The following is a 15,964-nucleotide window of genomic DNA, read 5'->3' on the forward strand; positions in this document are numbered from 1 at the left end:
ATAGTGACAGTTCAGGCAGGGATAGATTGAAAGTGAAAACTGAAATAAGAATGAAGACGAAAGTACCACAATGGTAGAAAATTAACAGGAAGAAGTTCAGAAAGATGGGAAAGCTGGTGATGGGGAAAATGGAGGTACCATGAACATCACTGCTGGTTCACTTTGAACAGACCTGTTTGGATTAAAAGATAAATGGTTGGTGCAATTACCAATGTGGTTCAGGCACTGTAAATGTAAATACCTGTGTTTTTCTGTTGCGAGGAATTGCTTCATCATGAAATGCATTATTAAGGAAGGAGCTTGTGTGTATGAGCTTGTGTACATGCAGGGATTTGTGTATATATTTGCTTACTTGTAAAGATAAGATGCATAATGGGATAAGTTTTTTTTAATGTTTACCTTGAAACAACATTGTAACGGTTTGATGTGATGATAGGATGATTTGGTTATATTTGTGTTCCTAAATGGTTGCGAACCTCAGCTGGTTAGGAAACGTGCTTTTTTATTAAATATGAAAAGCATAATTTAAAAAAAAATAGGTGAATTTCATTGTTCATGTGTTTGGTTAAATAAATTGATGATTGCAATACATATATTTCTTTTTTTTTGCATAAAAATATCAAATGTTTAAACTTATCTGTTATATGTTGCCTTGAGGTAACTAATTAATTAATTAATTAATCGATTGATTAATAGATTAATTAATTAATCAATTAATTAATTAATCTATTAATTAATTAAACTGGAGAAAAACCAGTTGGAGGATAAGGACCTGTAGTTGTTTTTTTTTTTTTGCCATGGATGAGACATCATGCATTGCTCAACCCTAGTAGTTTCTAAATATGTTTGCCATAAACTTTGGCCCTCCCATTTTAATACTACAAGAATAAAATTATAAAATTAAATGCACCCATTTTTCCTATTGTGTACAAACAGTAGAGTCTAATTAAACAGTTACTTTATTTACGTCATTTTCTTGATGATTCACGCAGTACAACCCACAAATTGTCCAAGGAGGAAACACCCAAATCATCATCATCAATCTCATTCCTTGGGCATCTTAGACAGTGTTGAAAACTGAATGTTAGGCCATATATCAGCAATAATAATAACAATAATAATAATAATAATAATAATAATAATAATAATAATAATAAACTTTATTTTGTATAGCACCTTTAAAAGTAGCTTCTCAAAGTGCTTGACATAAAAGATGAAATTAAAAGATACACATAACAGTACAGGCACTAAAACTAACCATACAAAAAATAAAAAGCCAAAAAATAACAAAGAAATTACATAAAAGCTACCCTAAAAAAGTATGTTTTAAGGTGGGATTTAAAAACACCCAGGGATTCTGAATTCCTAATCTCTGAGGGCAGGGAATTCCACAATTTGGGAGCCAAAGAAAAAAAAGCCTGATCACCCATAGTTTTAGCCGTGTTGTTTGGACAGTCAGAAGACCAGCTTCAGAAGAGTGTAGAGCACGTGTAGCAATGGATTTGTCTGTAGTTAGGTTACTCAATTTTATACTCAGTTATAACAGTTTTAACAATGGGCATTGTCACAGAGCAGGAACATATAATTTAATAACAGTGTACTATATGGTCAAAAATTACAAATCCATAACCATGAGGTTTATTCTGGTTTCAACATAAAGCCTATCTTGATGAAGTTATCAATATTTCACTGATGGAGACTTGAGTGCAAAACTGTGTGTCTGTGGGTGTGTTGGTGTGTGTGTGTGTGTGTGTGTGTGTGTGTGTGTGTGTGTGACAGAGAGAGAGAGAGAGACAGCAGGGAATGCGGCAATTCTAGCTATGACAGCATAACTGAAACACTGAGCCAGAAGGTGACACAGATACAGTATCAGGGCACCCTGAGACATAAAGTATGAAAACTTTTTGTCTACACAGGTATGGAGCAGTATTGAAAATATTGTTGTCATATGATTATAAATAATATTTGTATTAATATATATTAACATATTTCATTATTATTATGATTATTATGATTATTATTATTATTATTATTATTATTATTATTATTATTATTATTATTATTATTATTAAAAACACCTCCTTTACAAATATAAATTTAAGATTCTTAATAAGCTTCGATGCATGGATTTTTATTTTTTCTCTTTCTAGACTTTCTAGAGAAGGATTCTGGTGTATATCTTTTAGCACCTGTGAGTGAGGATCCATAATGAAGAGGCTTTTTTAAACAAACCAAACTTAATATTAAAGAAAGTCAATGGTCATACACACAGGCACACAAAACTGGGCCAAAAAGTAATTCAGAAATTAAATTAAAAAAAGAAGCAAAGCTTCAATTATCCACTTTGTCAGTCAGTATAAAATAATACTCAATTACATAAGAAATTACACAACATGTAAATTTGTGCAAGATTTGCAGATAGATGTATTTGCTCGGTTGGCTTAAACAACACAGAGGCCCTTGTTTAAAGAGTCCACAATGATTCTGGGAAATGTGGCCTCTGTTCTTAGCGACGGCAACCTCCTTGGAGGGCAACTTCTTTTTACAGTGCTTTCATCAATGTCTCCATCAATAAATACATCAATTTTATTTTATAACAATGGTTCACTAGCTAACAGAACATCAGCCTAAAATCTCTGCACAAACACAAACAGGGAAAATAAGAGCTCGTTTAAGTGTTTCAGAAAGATGTAGGACTTCACCTGTCATTTAAAGACAGCAATTCCACAACCTCGGTGCCAGAAAAGAAGAGAGTCTTGACCTCTTAACCTGAGAAATGGTGGGACCAGTAGAGCAGTGCTAGTAGATCTGAGTGAGCATGGTACAGTGTAAGGAGTGATAAGAGTGTGGCTCTCAGAGCCAACTCACCATCTCTACATCTGGACCTGGGAGTCCATGATTACAGATTGGTCTAGGCTATCCCCTGTGGGCACCGATGGGGACTTCTCTAGACCGTACCTTTTCAAGTCCGCAAGTTACACCATACAATGTGCCTGCCTTTTAAGTCACAAATATACTAAACATAGTATAGTGGTCCACCCTCAATATCGAGGTGGAAGGATGCTTAACTCTGGATAGTAGCCACTAAAAGAAATGAAGCAAATTTTATATTTAGGAGGTCATTTTAGTCTACAGTCGACATCAAATGAACATTGGACAGCAAGGTCAATTCATTTGTTATTACTATACACTGAAGACATTCGGCTTTGAGATCAAAGGATAAATATTAGAAGAGATGAAAAGTAAAGTTTTAATTTCCTGATTTGTACATCGCACGAAACTTAGAACATGGCACCTTTTGTTTGAACCCACCCATTTCTCAAGTGATTAAAATATTTGAACAGGTGACAAGTGTTTCGTGTTACCCAGGTGTATCCTGTTTGATTGATTGTTTAGATTATTAATAGCACTGAATATCTGTGTTAGTTTCGCCCTGGGGTTTAAATGTGAAGACCGCGTTTGTTTTTAAAAACAGAAAAGCAAATGTAAAGATCAGAGAGACTGCTGAGAGATAGCTACCTGCTGGAGAAAACCAAGCTATTGTGAAGCTGAGAAAAGAGACTGAACAAGCATTGTGTGTGTACACAATCACTTTGTGATTTTCTCACCTTTGTTATAATAATATTACATTTTATTATATTGTACGTAATAATATATTGTTTCCGTTAATAAATTTGGGTTTGGATGATTTTTTTTTATTAAACTGTAATCAAATATATGGCCAAAAGTTTGATCACCTGGCCATTATATCAATATGTGGTTATTTTGACACATTTTTGTCTTTATATGTTGTAGCATTACCTTTAAAATTTCTCTTCACTGGAACTAAGAGACCCAAACCTGTTACAGAATGACAACCGTAGACAAAAAGAGCTCCATGAACACACAATTTGTCTAACTTGTGGAGTGGAAGAACATATATGGCCTGCTCAGAGCCCTGACCTCAACCTCACTGAATGTTTGTAACTAAACTGCATAAATGGGATGATCCGTTTAATAAATATTGTATAAATGGACAGTGAGGCCTATTATCTGACTTAATAGTTATAAGCTAAAGCCAAATAAGCACACTATTGTCTAAGTAGTAAAATTTCCCCTTAGCTCTAAATTATTCTATTGTATAATCGAGATACATGTAAGTTGCTGGTTATAAGTGTGTCTGTCAGATAAGATCTATGTAAAATGCAGCAAGAGGGCGACAAATTACATACCTTCAGCTAGCCTCGTAACTCACATCGCTGTTTCACCTACTTTTAGATCAGAGGTTATAAAAACCAATCACAAAAGCTCCCTAATCCTAACCAACCCTGCCAGTTATAATTAGCTTTACAGTTGTATCACGGGAAATCAGACACGAGTAATCATAGAAGAACAAGCCCACACAAGCTAGAAGGAGTTTAGAAATGCTCAAAAAATAAAGCCTATAATTAACTGCATGCCTAAACCTATGAGAAACCTGTTAACCAGACAACCTTAAACTGTTCTGACACAAATTATGGTTTGCAACTCAAATACTAAAATTATTGTGTTGACCTTTAGAAGAATATATCACTATTTGGAAGTTCTCACTCTCACTCATTTTCTACCGCTTATCCGAACTATCTCAGGCGTCATCAGGCATCAAGGCAGGATACACCCTGGACGGAGTGGCAACCCATCGCAGCTATTTGGAAGTTGTTATTTAAATATATTACTTTGTTTAAATGAACATTATTTCATTCCTCACACATAGCAGAAACAAAAAAGATTTTCTAGAAGGTGGATAGGAAAGGATGTAATCTAAAAACAATATTAAATATAATGTCACTATATAATCTGTACAGTTCTTATGTATACAATATATAAGAGTGCTGAAGATGGCAGCCCATAACTGGGTGAGTCAGGGTTATGTCCAGAATATGTGACATAGGATGGCTGGACCTTGATGATCAAGGTATACCAAGATTGACTAGCTATTAATTATCACTCAAATCTTTACACTAGCCCATTTTTTCTGCTTCAAACACATCAACTCCATGAACTGACTGTTCACTTGCTGCCTAATATAATCCCACAACTTAACTGATGCCACTGTACCAGGACAATCAGTGCTATTCACTTCACTGTCAGTGGTTTTAATGTTATGCTAAATGGAATATACTGTGAATACTATCTATCTATCTATCTATCTATCTATCTATCTATCTATATACTGTATATAGATATATATTTCTCTATTGGTAATACAATATCTCTATTGTATTAGCTTTAAGTAGGGTGATTATATGTTACTGTTATTTTAATACTCCATGTTACATTTGATTAAAATGGTTGTTAGTTACCAGTTTTTGGTCTTTGCCCTGTATATAAACTAATCATTTCCTGTTAAAGTCACAAAGGGAATCTCTGCTCAGTTGATCCTTGTACCTGTTTATGGCCTTGTGCATTATAAATGAGGCAGGGCTAAGGGTATAGTCATAGCTCGAGGAAAAAGGCATAAATAAACCAGTCTCTAGATGTGACTTGATTCCATACTGTTCATGGACTAGCAGAACAACATGGAAGAGCTGAGGAATAGGGGCCAAAAGAGAGAGGGGAGGCACAGGTACCATCAAATCTAATTTGTTTTATATATGACATATTTTTTGTCTAGTCGAGATCTTGTATTTATCTTTGCCAGTTAATTAAGTGGATCAAGTGGATTTGTGAGAAAGTTTTAAGAATATTATTATTATCCACCTTTAGTTAAAAAAAAGAAGTATATTATGCCAGTCTGGGCTACACATATTACCAGCTTATGGCTATGAAAGTAACGTGTCCCTAATCAATTTACAGTATATCTGTACAGACTGTACATATAATTGTCAACTGGAAGAATGATATGCCGTATTCTGTGTAAATTTGAGCGTCTCAAAATGAACGATACACTAATGCTTTTACAGGGACACATGGGATCCCTTTCAGCTAAATCCGATTGGAGCCGAGAAAGAAAAGAAGAAAACATGCTTGATGTTAATGCAGCACTTCATGGCAGTGGTTATAGGCTTATTGGTCTTGACCAGTGCCGTCATCAGCAAGGTGAACTGTAACACTGAAACTTTTGCATTACGTATGAATAATTCATAAATTATTTATTGCGCAGGCTTCATAACAACAGCTATAACTGTTTCTGTTATTCAATCCAAGTAACAACTCACACGGAACTGCTGCTGTATCTAGCAGTTTATAATGGATTTTATGATAGCACTGAGCTATGACTACTTTGTACTCTGTAATCTATATCATCCTGAATATTCCTACCCTCACCGGTATAAAGTGATATCTTAGCAACGTGTGGAACAAAGCAGCAGTCTGATGACTTGGAAACTTTGTAATAAGGAAGTAAATTAAGAATCATTACAGGGAGCTTTAGGGATCATAATAAAATTCAAATTCACATGGTATCTTTTGAGATAATTGAAGCTAATAAAATTATTCAGTCATACTGTGGTTTTTGTGTAATTGTCTTTATTTAATTTCTTGTTTCAAAGTCATGACACATCATGAAGTTTCTTAAATTTTCTCCACAAGGAATATGGAATCTATAATTAAATCTTTCACACATTCTACCTTTGGAGGAAAAATCCATGCTGTTTTCATTTAAGTTCGTTTTGTTTTTGTTGTGGTTGTTGTTTTCCATCCCTAAATAGCCTTAAACAGCCTGGTAATAATATAACAAATCTTATTACAGGGTTCTCTCCTGACATTGGCCACACTTTCTAGTCCAAAATCCCTCAGGACTTCTACAGATAGGCAGTTCTACACCCTACTGCTGATGTGTGCCCTGGTAACACCCAACCTGCTGGTGTTCCTCAAATGTCTGTGGAAATGTGCCTTCAAAAGCTATGTTTCACCCACCATGAAAATCTTGGGAATTGTGAGTTAATATAATGCAAATCATTTAAACAAATTCTTCACTAATTGGTGACTTTTTGATTTATATATATATATATATTGTTTGCAACGATCTGGATAGGCAGTGAACCATGACAAAATGGTAGCAACAGATATTAATTATTAACCATTGATTAGTTTATGCGTACAAGTAATTCAATGTGATGGTGTTTTTCTGTGGAGTTTCATGTTAATACAGTAAATAGATGGGTTGTTTTTAATATGTCTTTGGGAAAATAAATTGTATACCTCTCTGTCCATTTGTCCAGGTAGATGAATTTTAAAAACCGTTTCATTTTGCTAATCAGGAAGAACAAAGATATCTGTGAAGACTCTCCACTTTCTGAACTGATGCCTCTAGCTCTGTATATATCATATGTATCTATATTTATTTTTCATAAGTATATAGAAGTCTACAGAGATTTAGGATCAATAATTCACAACACTTTAGTGACCTGAACACCTTAAAACTAAAAAAAGACACTGACTACCCTGGTAATGAAATATGGCCCCATAAAACTGCATAGATTTTCACACTAAATGAAGTGGTTCACAAATGTTATCATATTATATTGCAGATTTCAGGGATTGAGATCTTGGTGGCGGTGGGGACCTCAGTCTTGGTTCTGGTTGTGATGCCTCAGTTTGATGTTCTGACCAACCTTTTCATATCTGGAGGAGTCTGCATCGGCACTGCCTTCCTTCATGCTTTCTTTCAACTTCAGCACCATCGCTGGATGATCATTTTCCCTATTTGCTCCATTGTTCTAGTGTCCACTGGCTACTGCCTGCTTGCTATTGATTACTATGTGCGAATAACTTCTCATACTGCACACCAAGAGCAAGACTGTTATTACTATGTTGGTATTGCTATATTTTCTTCTCTTCTAATTTCTTTTAACTGGTGGGAAAATTCTCTACAGGCCAGCAACAAGATTCAGGATATGCTAAACGAATTAGATGGGTTCAGAGATTCTGTCTTCATGTTAACCAGTCTCATGAGGATTGCTGTTACTGTTGGGGTGTATTTCTTTTATTATTGCCTAATAGCTGAGAACCGCATCAACTGGGGTGCTTTCACAGAAATTTCAAAAGATACTCTTGAGGTGGGCCTTGGAGTGTTTTTCCTCCAAATCTTCTGCTCTGCTGCCTGCCATTGGTTCGGGGTTGTGGCCTGCAAGATACATGCAGTGAGAATGAGCTTTGCCACGCCAGTCTCACTGACAGGTCCTGTTACACTGATTGTAGGCATAACACTTTTCCTGACTCAAGTGAACACCTTGGATGTGGCACCAGAGACCTCATACTTCTCTGAGTTGACCGCCAACTATTCACCAATCTATAACCCATTTCTGGACTTTTGTTCTGGTCTTGTGAAGCTGAAGGATTCTAACAGTACTCCACTGATCATCCTGGAGCTCACCAATAGTATCTGTAAAACAACACTGAGTAGCCATTATGCAGTTTGGCCTTTCTCCATGCTTGCACTTGAAGGTGCCTGCATGTGGCTTGGGTTGATTTCGTGCTCATATTATGTGTGGAGCATGAAGGTGCCCCTTATTGAGCGGACATCACAGCTCTTTGTTCGGCGGCTGTATGAATCCGCTTTCATCGATCAGTCACTACTACTAAACACCAAAATGAAAGTGAAGGACCCAGAGAGGTAAAATATGATTAATTTAACTTAATTGAACACCAAATGTCATTTTGGTAACATTTTGTAAACGTGTTTCACATTTTTTTAAATATATGAATTTCAGCCATGAAGAGGCAGAAAATGTTGTCATATATCTCTGTGCAACAATGTGGCATGAAACATATGATGAAATGCTTAAGATCCTTACCTCAATGTTCAGGTAAAATTTGCTTTGTATTGTTTATATAAGGAACATAGGTCTACTTGTAATGTCTAGCTCATTCCAATTTGTCATGGTTTTAGGCTGGACAGGTACAGAGGTGACCCAAAGGAAGAGCATAAGAATTGCTTTGAATTCGAATGCCATATTTATGTTGATGATGCCTTCATGATAGAGAAAGAGACTGAGACAAAGTTGGTCAATTCATATGTGGAAGATCTAATCAATGTGGTCATAGAAGTGTACAGGTAAGAACCATTTAAAAAATTCAGTAGTTTGTGATCTATCCAGTGATTCTTTCCTAATTAAAAGTTTAACGTTTATGCTGTTCAGAGTATTCACAAACAAAGAGCCAGATGAAGTGTCTATCATTGACACTCCTTATGGTGGTCGGATTGCATTTGTGCTACCTGAGGGAAATATGTTATATGTCCATCTCAAGGACAAAGAGCTTATAAGAAACAAAAAGAGATGGTCACAGGTGAGATGGAAGAAATTATAAATACTGAGCTGTGTTTTAGAATTATGATCATTCAACTGCAACCTTTCATAATTTGATTGTTTTTCTTTGCAGATAATGTATATGTATTATCTCCTGGGTTGGAAAGGTTACATCGTGAAAAATCCCCAGAAAATCACTGTAAGATTTCTCATAATATCATGTTAAAGTGGTACTCTGTATTTTTATCAACTCTGTGTAAGATAAGCAGTACAGAAAATGGATGAATTGATGTTTATGTGGACGTTTCTTTATGTGTGCTAACAGAGACAGAACTTTGTACATCGTCCAAGTCTCATATCACTGGATGGAGAAGCTTACCTCTTACCAAACTGTGACAACGATAGTAAAAGAAAATACATATCAGATGACAATACATATATCTTGGCTTTGGATGGTGACACTGACTTCCACCCCTCTGCTGTGATTTTACTGGTTGATCGTCTGCGAATGTATGCTAATGTAGGTGCTGCATGTGGAAGAATTCATCCAACTGGAATGGGTAAGATTGTTTTCATTTTGATAAAATTTGTCTCCTTCCTATTCAGAATTTACCTGTAACAATACCAGCTGAAAATCCACCCCAGACCCAACAGAGGGAGCCCTCACAAGAATATTGAACTGTGCTCAGGTCAAGAGTTAAATCCTTAGTTTAGCTATGCTAAGCTTAGCTCATGCTAAGCTAGTTGCAAAGTATTGTCAGTTCTCTGACTTACCAAGACGTGTATCGGTTCTCCCGTATTGTGCCCTTTGAATTTTGTGTTTTTGGATCTGTTTGCCATGCTGTTTGCCTTTCTGTATTTTCTGACCTCTGCCTTCTCTCTCATTCAACCTTTGCTTCTCTATTCTCTATATCTAGTGTGCTTGTGCTTTGAATAAACTCCGCATATGGATTCTAATACTTTTGATTCAGCCTGCTCCTTACAGTACCTACTTAAGGTGCTAATGAGCGCTCAAATTTTGATTGCAGGGCCAATGGTGTGGTACCAGAAATTTGAGTATGCTGTGGGTCACTGGCTCCAGAAAACAGCAGAGCATGTATTTGGGTGTGTTCTTTGCAGCCCTGGATGCTTCAGTCTGTTCAGGGGGTCAGCTCTAATGGATGACAATGTGCTCAAGCGATACACCACCAAGGCCACAAGGGCTTCTGAGTACGTCCAATATGATCAAGGTAACAGACATTCCCAGGGACTGATTACACAAACCCACAATCCAACACCTGCAAAATAAAATGTGGGGAGGTTATTATTGTCAAGGGAAGTTCTAACATTTAACTAATTCATTACACTGACAAATCATTTCCAATGTATTTTTAGGTGAGGATCGCTGGCTTTGCACATTGCTTCTCCAGCAGGGATGGAGAGTGGAGTACAACGCTGCCTCGGATGCTTACACTAATTCTCCTCAAGAATTTAAGGAGTTCTACAACCAAAGGCGCCGCTGGGGCCCCTCAACTCTTGCAAATACTTTAGACCTCCTACACAGTGGAAAAGAAACTGTAAAGAGAAACTCTTCCATATCTATGCTCTACATCTTCTACCAAATTTTCACTGTGGCTTCTTCGATTCTCGGACCTGCTTCAGTCACCTTGATGGTAGCTGGTCAGTATATCAAGCCAGTATATTCTGGCATATTATTGGTCAGAAAATATCAGTGATGCATAAATATAAGAAAATGAACTGTTCTGTATTATTGACCTGAGATATATTGTTTATCTTTCTCTTTTCTTTAGGGGCTTTCCAGTTTGTGTTTAGAATTGAAGGGACTCTGTCTATTATCATAGCCGTCATACCACCAGTTATTTACATGCTAATTTGTTTCTTCACCAAATCCAACTTTCAAATTACCATTGCAGCCATTCTAAGTGTTTTCTATGCATTTCTAATGACAGCATCTTTCTTCTCCATTATTGGTGAGTGATATCCTATTAGTCCCAACTGCATTTTTGCTATAAATATCCGTCATCTTATATCTATAAGAAAACTCAACAATGATATGGCCTTTCATAGCACCGTTTGTGATCACGTTGTTCTACTTAAACATCCCAATGTGCCAACAGGTGACATGGTGAAAGAAGGCACATTCATCACCCCTACTGGGATATTTCTGGTGTCCATGGCAATCTTGTACTTTGTCACAGCATTACTTCATCCGCAGGAGTTTGGCATGATTGTCTATGGTCTCATGTATTTTATATGCATCCCCAGTGGTTACCTCCTCCTTACTATCTACTCCTTGGTCAACATGAACATAGTCTCCTGGGGCACTCGAGAATCCACCAAAGAGAAGGAGCAGAAAAGACATGTTGGAGTTTTGTGCAACCGCAACTGCAAACTCTGTTGCTGGGATGTAAATATCCAAGTCACTCAAGAAACTGAAAACTTGATGCTACAGCAAATCCAGCATGCAGTTAATCCAAATGGTTTATCCAATGCTTCATCAGCCATACCAGAGAAGGAGACAACTTTGCAGGATGCTGAAGAAAGTTTAAAGCACTCTGAAACTGACGATAACCCTATTGAAAATAATAGAGGCGTTTCACTGAGGATGAGGAACATCAAGAATCTGTCCAATGACAAGGAAGAAACAAAATCTGTGAACAGGTAGACCTGCATCCAGCTATTATTTCCACTCAAAAGTTAATTACAACTGTCTATATTCTCTTCTGTGCTTCATAGCCAGTAAAAACAGCAATTTCTAATATGTGTAAAAGTATATAGTGAATACAATTACATGGTTTTTAATTAGAGGCCTGCATTTGAGGCAAGGGCCATTTGTATTTTCTGTCTATTAATTAAATATTAAATATTTTTTTACAGTACAAGTGACCTCAGCATGGATCAAAAAACTTACACATCATATGATGATGATCATGATGATGATGATGATGATGATGAGGAAGAGGACGACTTGGATACATACAGTGATAAAGAGGAGCAAGAAAAGGAAGTTGTACCTGAGAGTGGTAAGTCTTAAAAAATGAGTAATTGGTTTGATCAACCTAAATCTTTAGCAAGCAGCATTAGTAAATCTAGAAGGATCTATTATAAAGTCATTCTTTTTGTTGAACAGACTGGGTCAGACCAGTGAAATCTGTATTCCTGAGGAAGCTTACTTATGCAAATCTTAAGAGGAACCTCCAGGAGCAGATTAGGTACACCCTCAGAAATAAGAACCAGGAAGATCTGTGTGAGGAACTTGTGCAGACACTATCAGAAACGCTTAATGAAGAACTAAAGGACAAAGTGGGCCCAGAGGACATTTTGTCAGAGAGCCAACTAGAAGAACTACAGGATGCACTTAATGAGTCAGCAAGGAGGATCCTGAAGAGCAACCGCATGCAAATCAACCACATGAAGCGGCTGGAGGCAAGAGTCAAGAGAGCTATAGAGAAAACCCTGGTAGCTCCTCAGGTTATAAGACTGACTGAGGTAAGGACAGCACTGGGCTCTTTCCATCTACTTCATCACATACTGGAAGCAATAATTCATGTTTTTTGTTCTTGGTTTTTGTTTTAAAGAGAACAGCAGCTGTTTAGGAGTTGCTCTTTAATAAATTCAGCCTGGAAATTAGCAACTTTATGAGGAGGATTGGTCTGTAGATGATTGTATTAGTCATACTGATCATTGAATCAAATATTTGTTTATCTATCCAGGATGAGACAGACTTCTGGAACAAACTGATAGAGCGCTATCTGAAACCTGTACAAGATCCCAAAAGCCATCTAGAGCAAGTGGAAAGGGAACTGAAATCCCTACGGAACAAGGTGACAATCCTAACAATCTCAGATTCTCTTCCTTAATTTCACTGAAATCCATCAATCTAGTCTTTAACTTCATTAAAATTCCTACTCTGTTTCCATTCCAGGCAGTATTTCTGTACTTTATTGTGAACGTCTTATGGGTTGTGGCCACATTTTTTCTTCAAGCCATTGGAGGTGACATAATTAGCATCAAGATTCCTAAATATCTGCCTAATGGCAGTTTGGCTGATGAACCTTTGAAGGTGGAACCACTAAGTTTAATGTTCTTGCTGTCTTTTGCCTTACTTCTGTTGATCCAGTTTCTGGCTATGCTTTACCACAGGTACATTACATATGCATAATACAGTATGATACGGTTCAAATGAGCTTAAGTGTTGTACTGATGATTTTTATACGCTTTCTTGTTTTTTTTTGTCTTCCGTAACAGAGTATACACCTTGATCCATGTGTTAGCCTACAGAGGCACGGAGAAGGACTACAGAGAAAAGGATCCCGTGAGTAATCATTTTGATTCATTCTTTTGAATATATTTGGGTATTTTACCAAATTTATGTCTATATTAGCTTTGGACCCAATATGCCAAGAATGTATGATGAAAACGGTGGGTTTAATCCATTGACGATTATTTTTTTTGTGCAGGATGAGGAAGCCATGATCTTGGAGAACCAAAATGTAAATGAGCTTGTCATTACCGACGCTGACTTGAGATGAGATGAAGAGATGTGTGATTTCGGTAAATTTATATTTACTTATGACTGCACTCTTGTAATAACAGTTTTAGTACAAGTACAAGTTTTATTGTACTAAAAATGCAAATGAAAATCTAGCCAATAGAAAGGGAAAATAATGCAATGACTCAAGTATGTGCAATAAATACTGTGTACTGTATTTATTATATATATATATATATACATATATATATATATATATATATATATATATATATATATATATATATATATATATATATATATATATATATGTGATTCTTTTATGGTGAAGGCTAAGAAAGAAAAGCTGTAGCTGAAAGACTCTCTGCAGTTCTACTGTATGTCTAAAGAGTTTGTGTTAACATAAGCAGTCATGAAACAATTCTTATCAACAAATGATAAAGCTATCATATAATCATTTACATTCAAGATTGACCAACTCATTTGTATCGGTGCTGTATATTATAAATCAAAATCCCAGATTCCTGAAAGAGGATTGTCATAATTATAAAGGTACAAGATCACCAGACTCACACAACAAGGTTGTTGTTTTTTTCAAAACATGCTCTGTGTGGTTCACTTTTTTTTTTTTACAACCAAATGACTGTCCATTTACGAGCCAGGTGCCAGAAGTTTAAAAATGAAGCTGTAATTTCTGGTTAGTTAGTTTACTGCTGGATTAGACAGTTATGCAATCCTACAAGCTGACTGTGTGATTTTGTGATTTTTTTTTTTTTTTTTTTTAAATCAATTCCAAATGTAATAATTACCTGCCTCTATAACAGTTGTGGTAGATTTTGTTAACTTTAATGTAATGGTTCAACAACATATCTGTGTAAATGATTGTTAATGTGATTTGGAGAGATTATGCATTGTAGTGTTTATGAAAGCTAAGTTTGTTTACAAGGTTCAGTATTTGTGGTGTAGAAAAAGTGAAAAAGACAAGTGCTTTTTGTTCTTATACTTACACATTCGATGGAAAGTGCTAGTTAAATGAAAGTGTTAGATAAATGTTAACGTTGAATGCTATTAAATTTTATGCACAAATAACGCCTTTTTGTTTGTTGATTGAATTTGCATAAACTGAGGAAAAATGAGGGGGGGCACGGTGGCTTAGCGGTTAGCACGTTCGCCTCACACCTCCAGTGTTGTGGGTTCGATTCCCGCCTCCACCTTGTGTGTGTAGAGTTTGCATGTTCTCCCCGTGCCTCGGGGGTTTCCTCCGGGTACTCCGGTTTCCTCCCCCCGGTCCAAAGACATGCACGGTAGGTTGATTGGCATCTCTGGAAAATTGTCCGTAGTGTGTGATTGCGTGAGTGAATGAGTGTGTGTGTGTGTGCCCTGCGATGGGTTGGCACTCCGTCCAGGGTGTATCCTGCCTTGATGCCCGATGACGCCTGAGATAGGCACAGGCTCCCCGTGACCCGAGGTAGTTCGGATAAGCGGTAGAAAATGAGTGAGTGAGAGTGAGTGAGGAAAAATGACTCGGCGTGGCAGGATAAGATTGGTTGAAGACGCCATTATCAAGAGCGATTACAGAAGTCTTTCACATCCTGATACTTGTTCACTAGGTCACCGATTTAGAATAACTAAAATTACTAGAGTAAGGGTATCTAAAACTCTGTTGGTGGTACTATAACCAAGAAAAGCACAAAGTTTTAAGTGATAATTTAAGCACTTCGGGAATAAGAAGACCTGGATTCATACACTGGATACTTATGGCCAAATGTATATGGACAACTAACGATCACGCACATAAAACAAATTTAAAAAGTATTTGTATATCACTATTCACAATTGAGATTGTCTCAACACAGTTTTACAGAAGCATAGTAACAATAAAAATTGTAAAGTTTAAAATTCAATTACTAATTTTTCACTAACATTTATCCCTATTGAGCAAAATGGAGGCGGCGGTGGCAAGGAAAAACTCCCTGAGATGATAAGAGGAAGAAACCTTGTGAGGAACCATGAGGAACCCACCATCATAATGTCCTTTCTACAGCAGTTTGTGTTCGAATAGAATTGTGCAACCAAGAGCTCCTGAGAAACTAATAGGTCAGAGTAATTTCTGAGTTCATTATGAGATCAGTGTCTAATCTCACTAATGCTCTTGTAGATGATTGATCACAAATCCAAACAAACACACTCCGGAAAGCCTTCTCAGAGGAGAAGATTGGAGAGCTTATAACACTATACAACATTATAACAGCAAAGTGGATTA

The 15,964-nt window shown here is 36.6% G+C and overlaps 1 protein-coding gene across 1 annotated transcript; it reads left to right on the forward strand.

The window, feature by feature from the left end:
* Positions 1–5,428: 5,428 nt before the first annotated feature.
* On the forward strand, positions 5,429–14,790 carry chs1 (chitin synthase 1). Its single transcript, XM_060864383.1, has 19 exons — positions 5,429–5,584; positions 5,922–6,057; positions 6,710–6,895; positions 7,491–8,575; positions 8,673–8,768; positions 8,852–9,016; positions 9,102–9,249; positions 9,343–9,408; positions 9,535–9,769; positions 10,238–10,438; positions 10,584–10,868; positions 11,000–11,179; positions 11,327–11,870; positions 12,087–12,232; positions 12,340–12,698; positions 12,923–13,033; positions 13,135–13,352; positions 13,458–13,524; positions 13,670–14,790. The coding sequence occupies exons 1-19, from the start codon at positions 5,538–5,540 to the stop codon at positions 13,739–13,741; spliced, it is 4,347 nt and encodes a 1,448-aa protein (XP_060720366.1). The 5' UTR covers positions 5,429–5,537; the 3' UTR covers positions 13,742–14,790.
* The last annotated feature ends 1,174 nt before the right edge of the window (positions 14,791–15,964 follow it).

The sequence above is a fragment of the Tachysurus vachellii genome, chromosome 2, assembly GCF_030014155.1.
Source record: "Tachysurus vachellii isolate PV-2020 chromosome 2, HZAU_Pvac_v1, whole genome shotgun sequence".
Taxonomy (NCBI): Eukaryota; Metazoa; Chordata; class Actinopteri; order Siluriformes; family Bagridae; genus Tachysurus; species Tachysurus vachellii.

Coding starts and splice junctions, on each gene's coding strand:
- chs1 (XM_060864383.1), top strand. CDS start 5,538: ATGGAAGAGCTGAGGAATAGGGGCCAAAAGAGAGAGGGGAGGCACAG. Junction 6,058..6,709: donor CCAGTGCCGTCATCAGCAAG/GTGAACTGTAAC, acceptor ATCTTATTACAG/GGTTCTCTCCTGACATTGGC. Junction 6,896..7,490: donor CCATGAAAATCTTGGGAATT/GTGAGTTAATAT, acceptor ATTATATTGCAG/ATTTCAGGGATTGAGATCTT.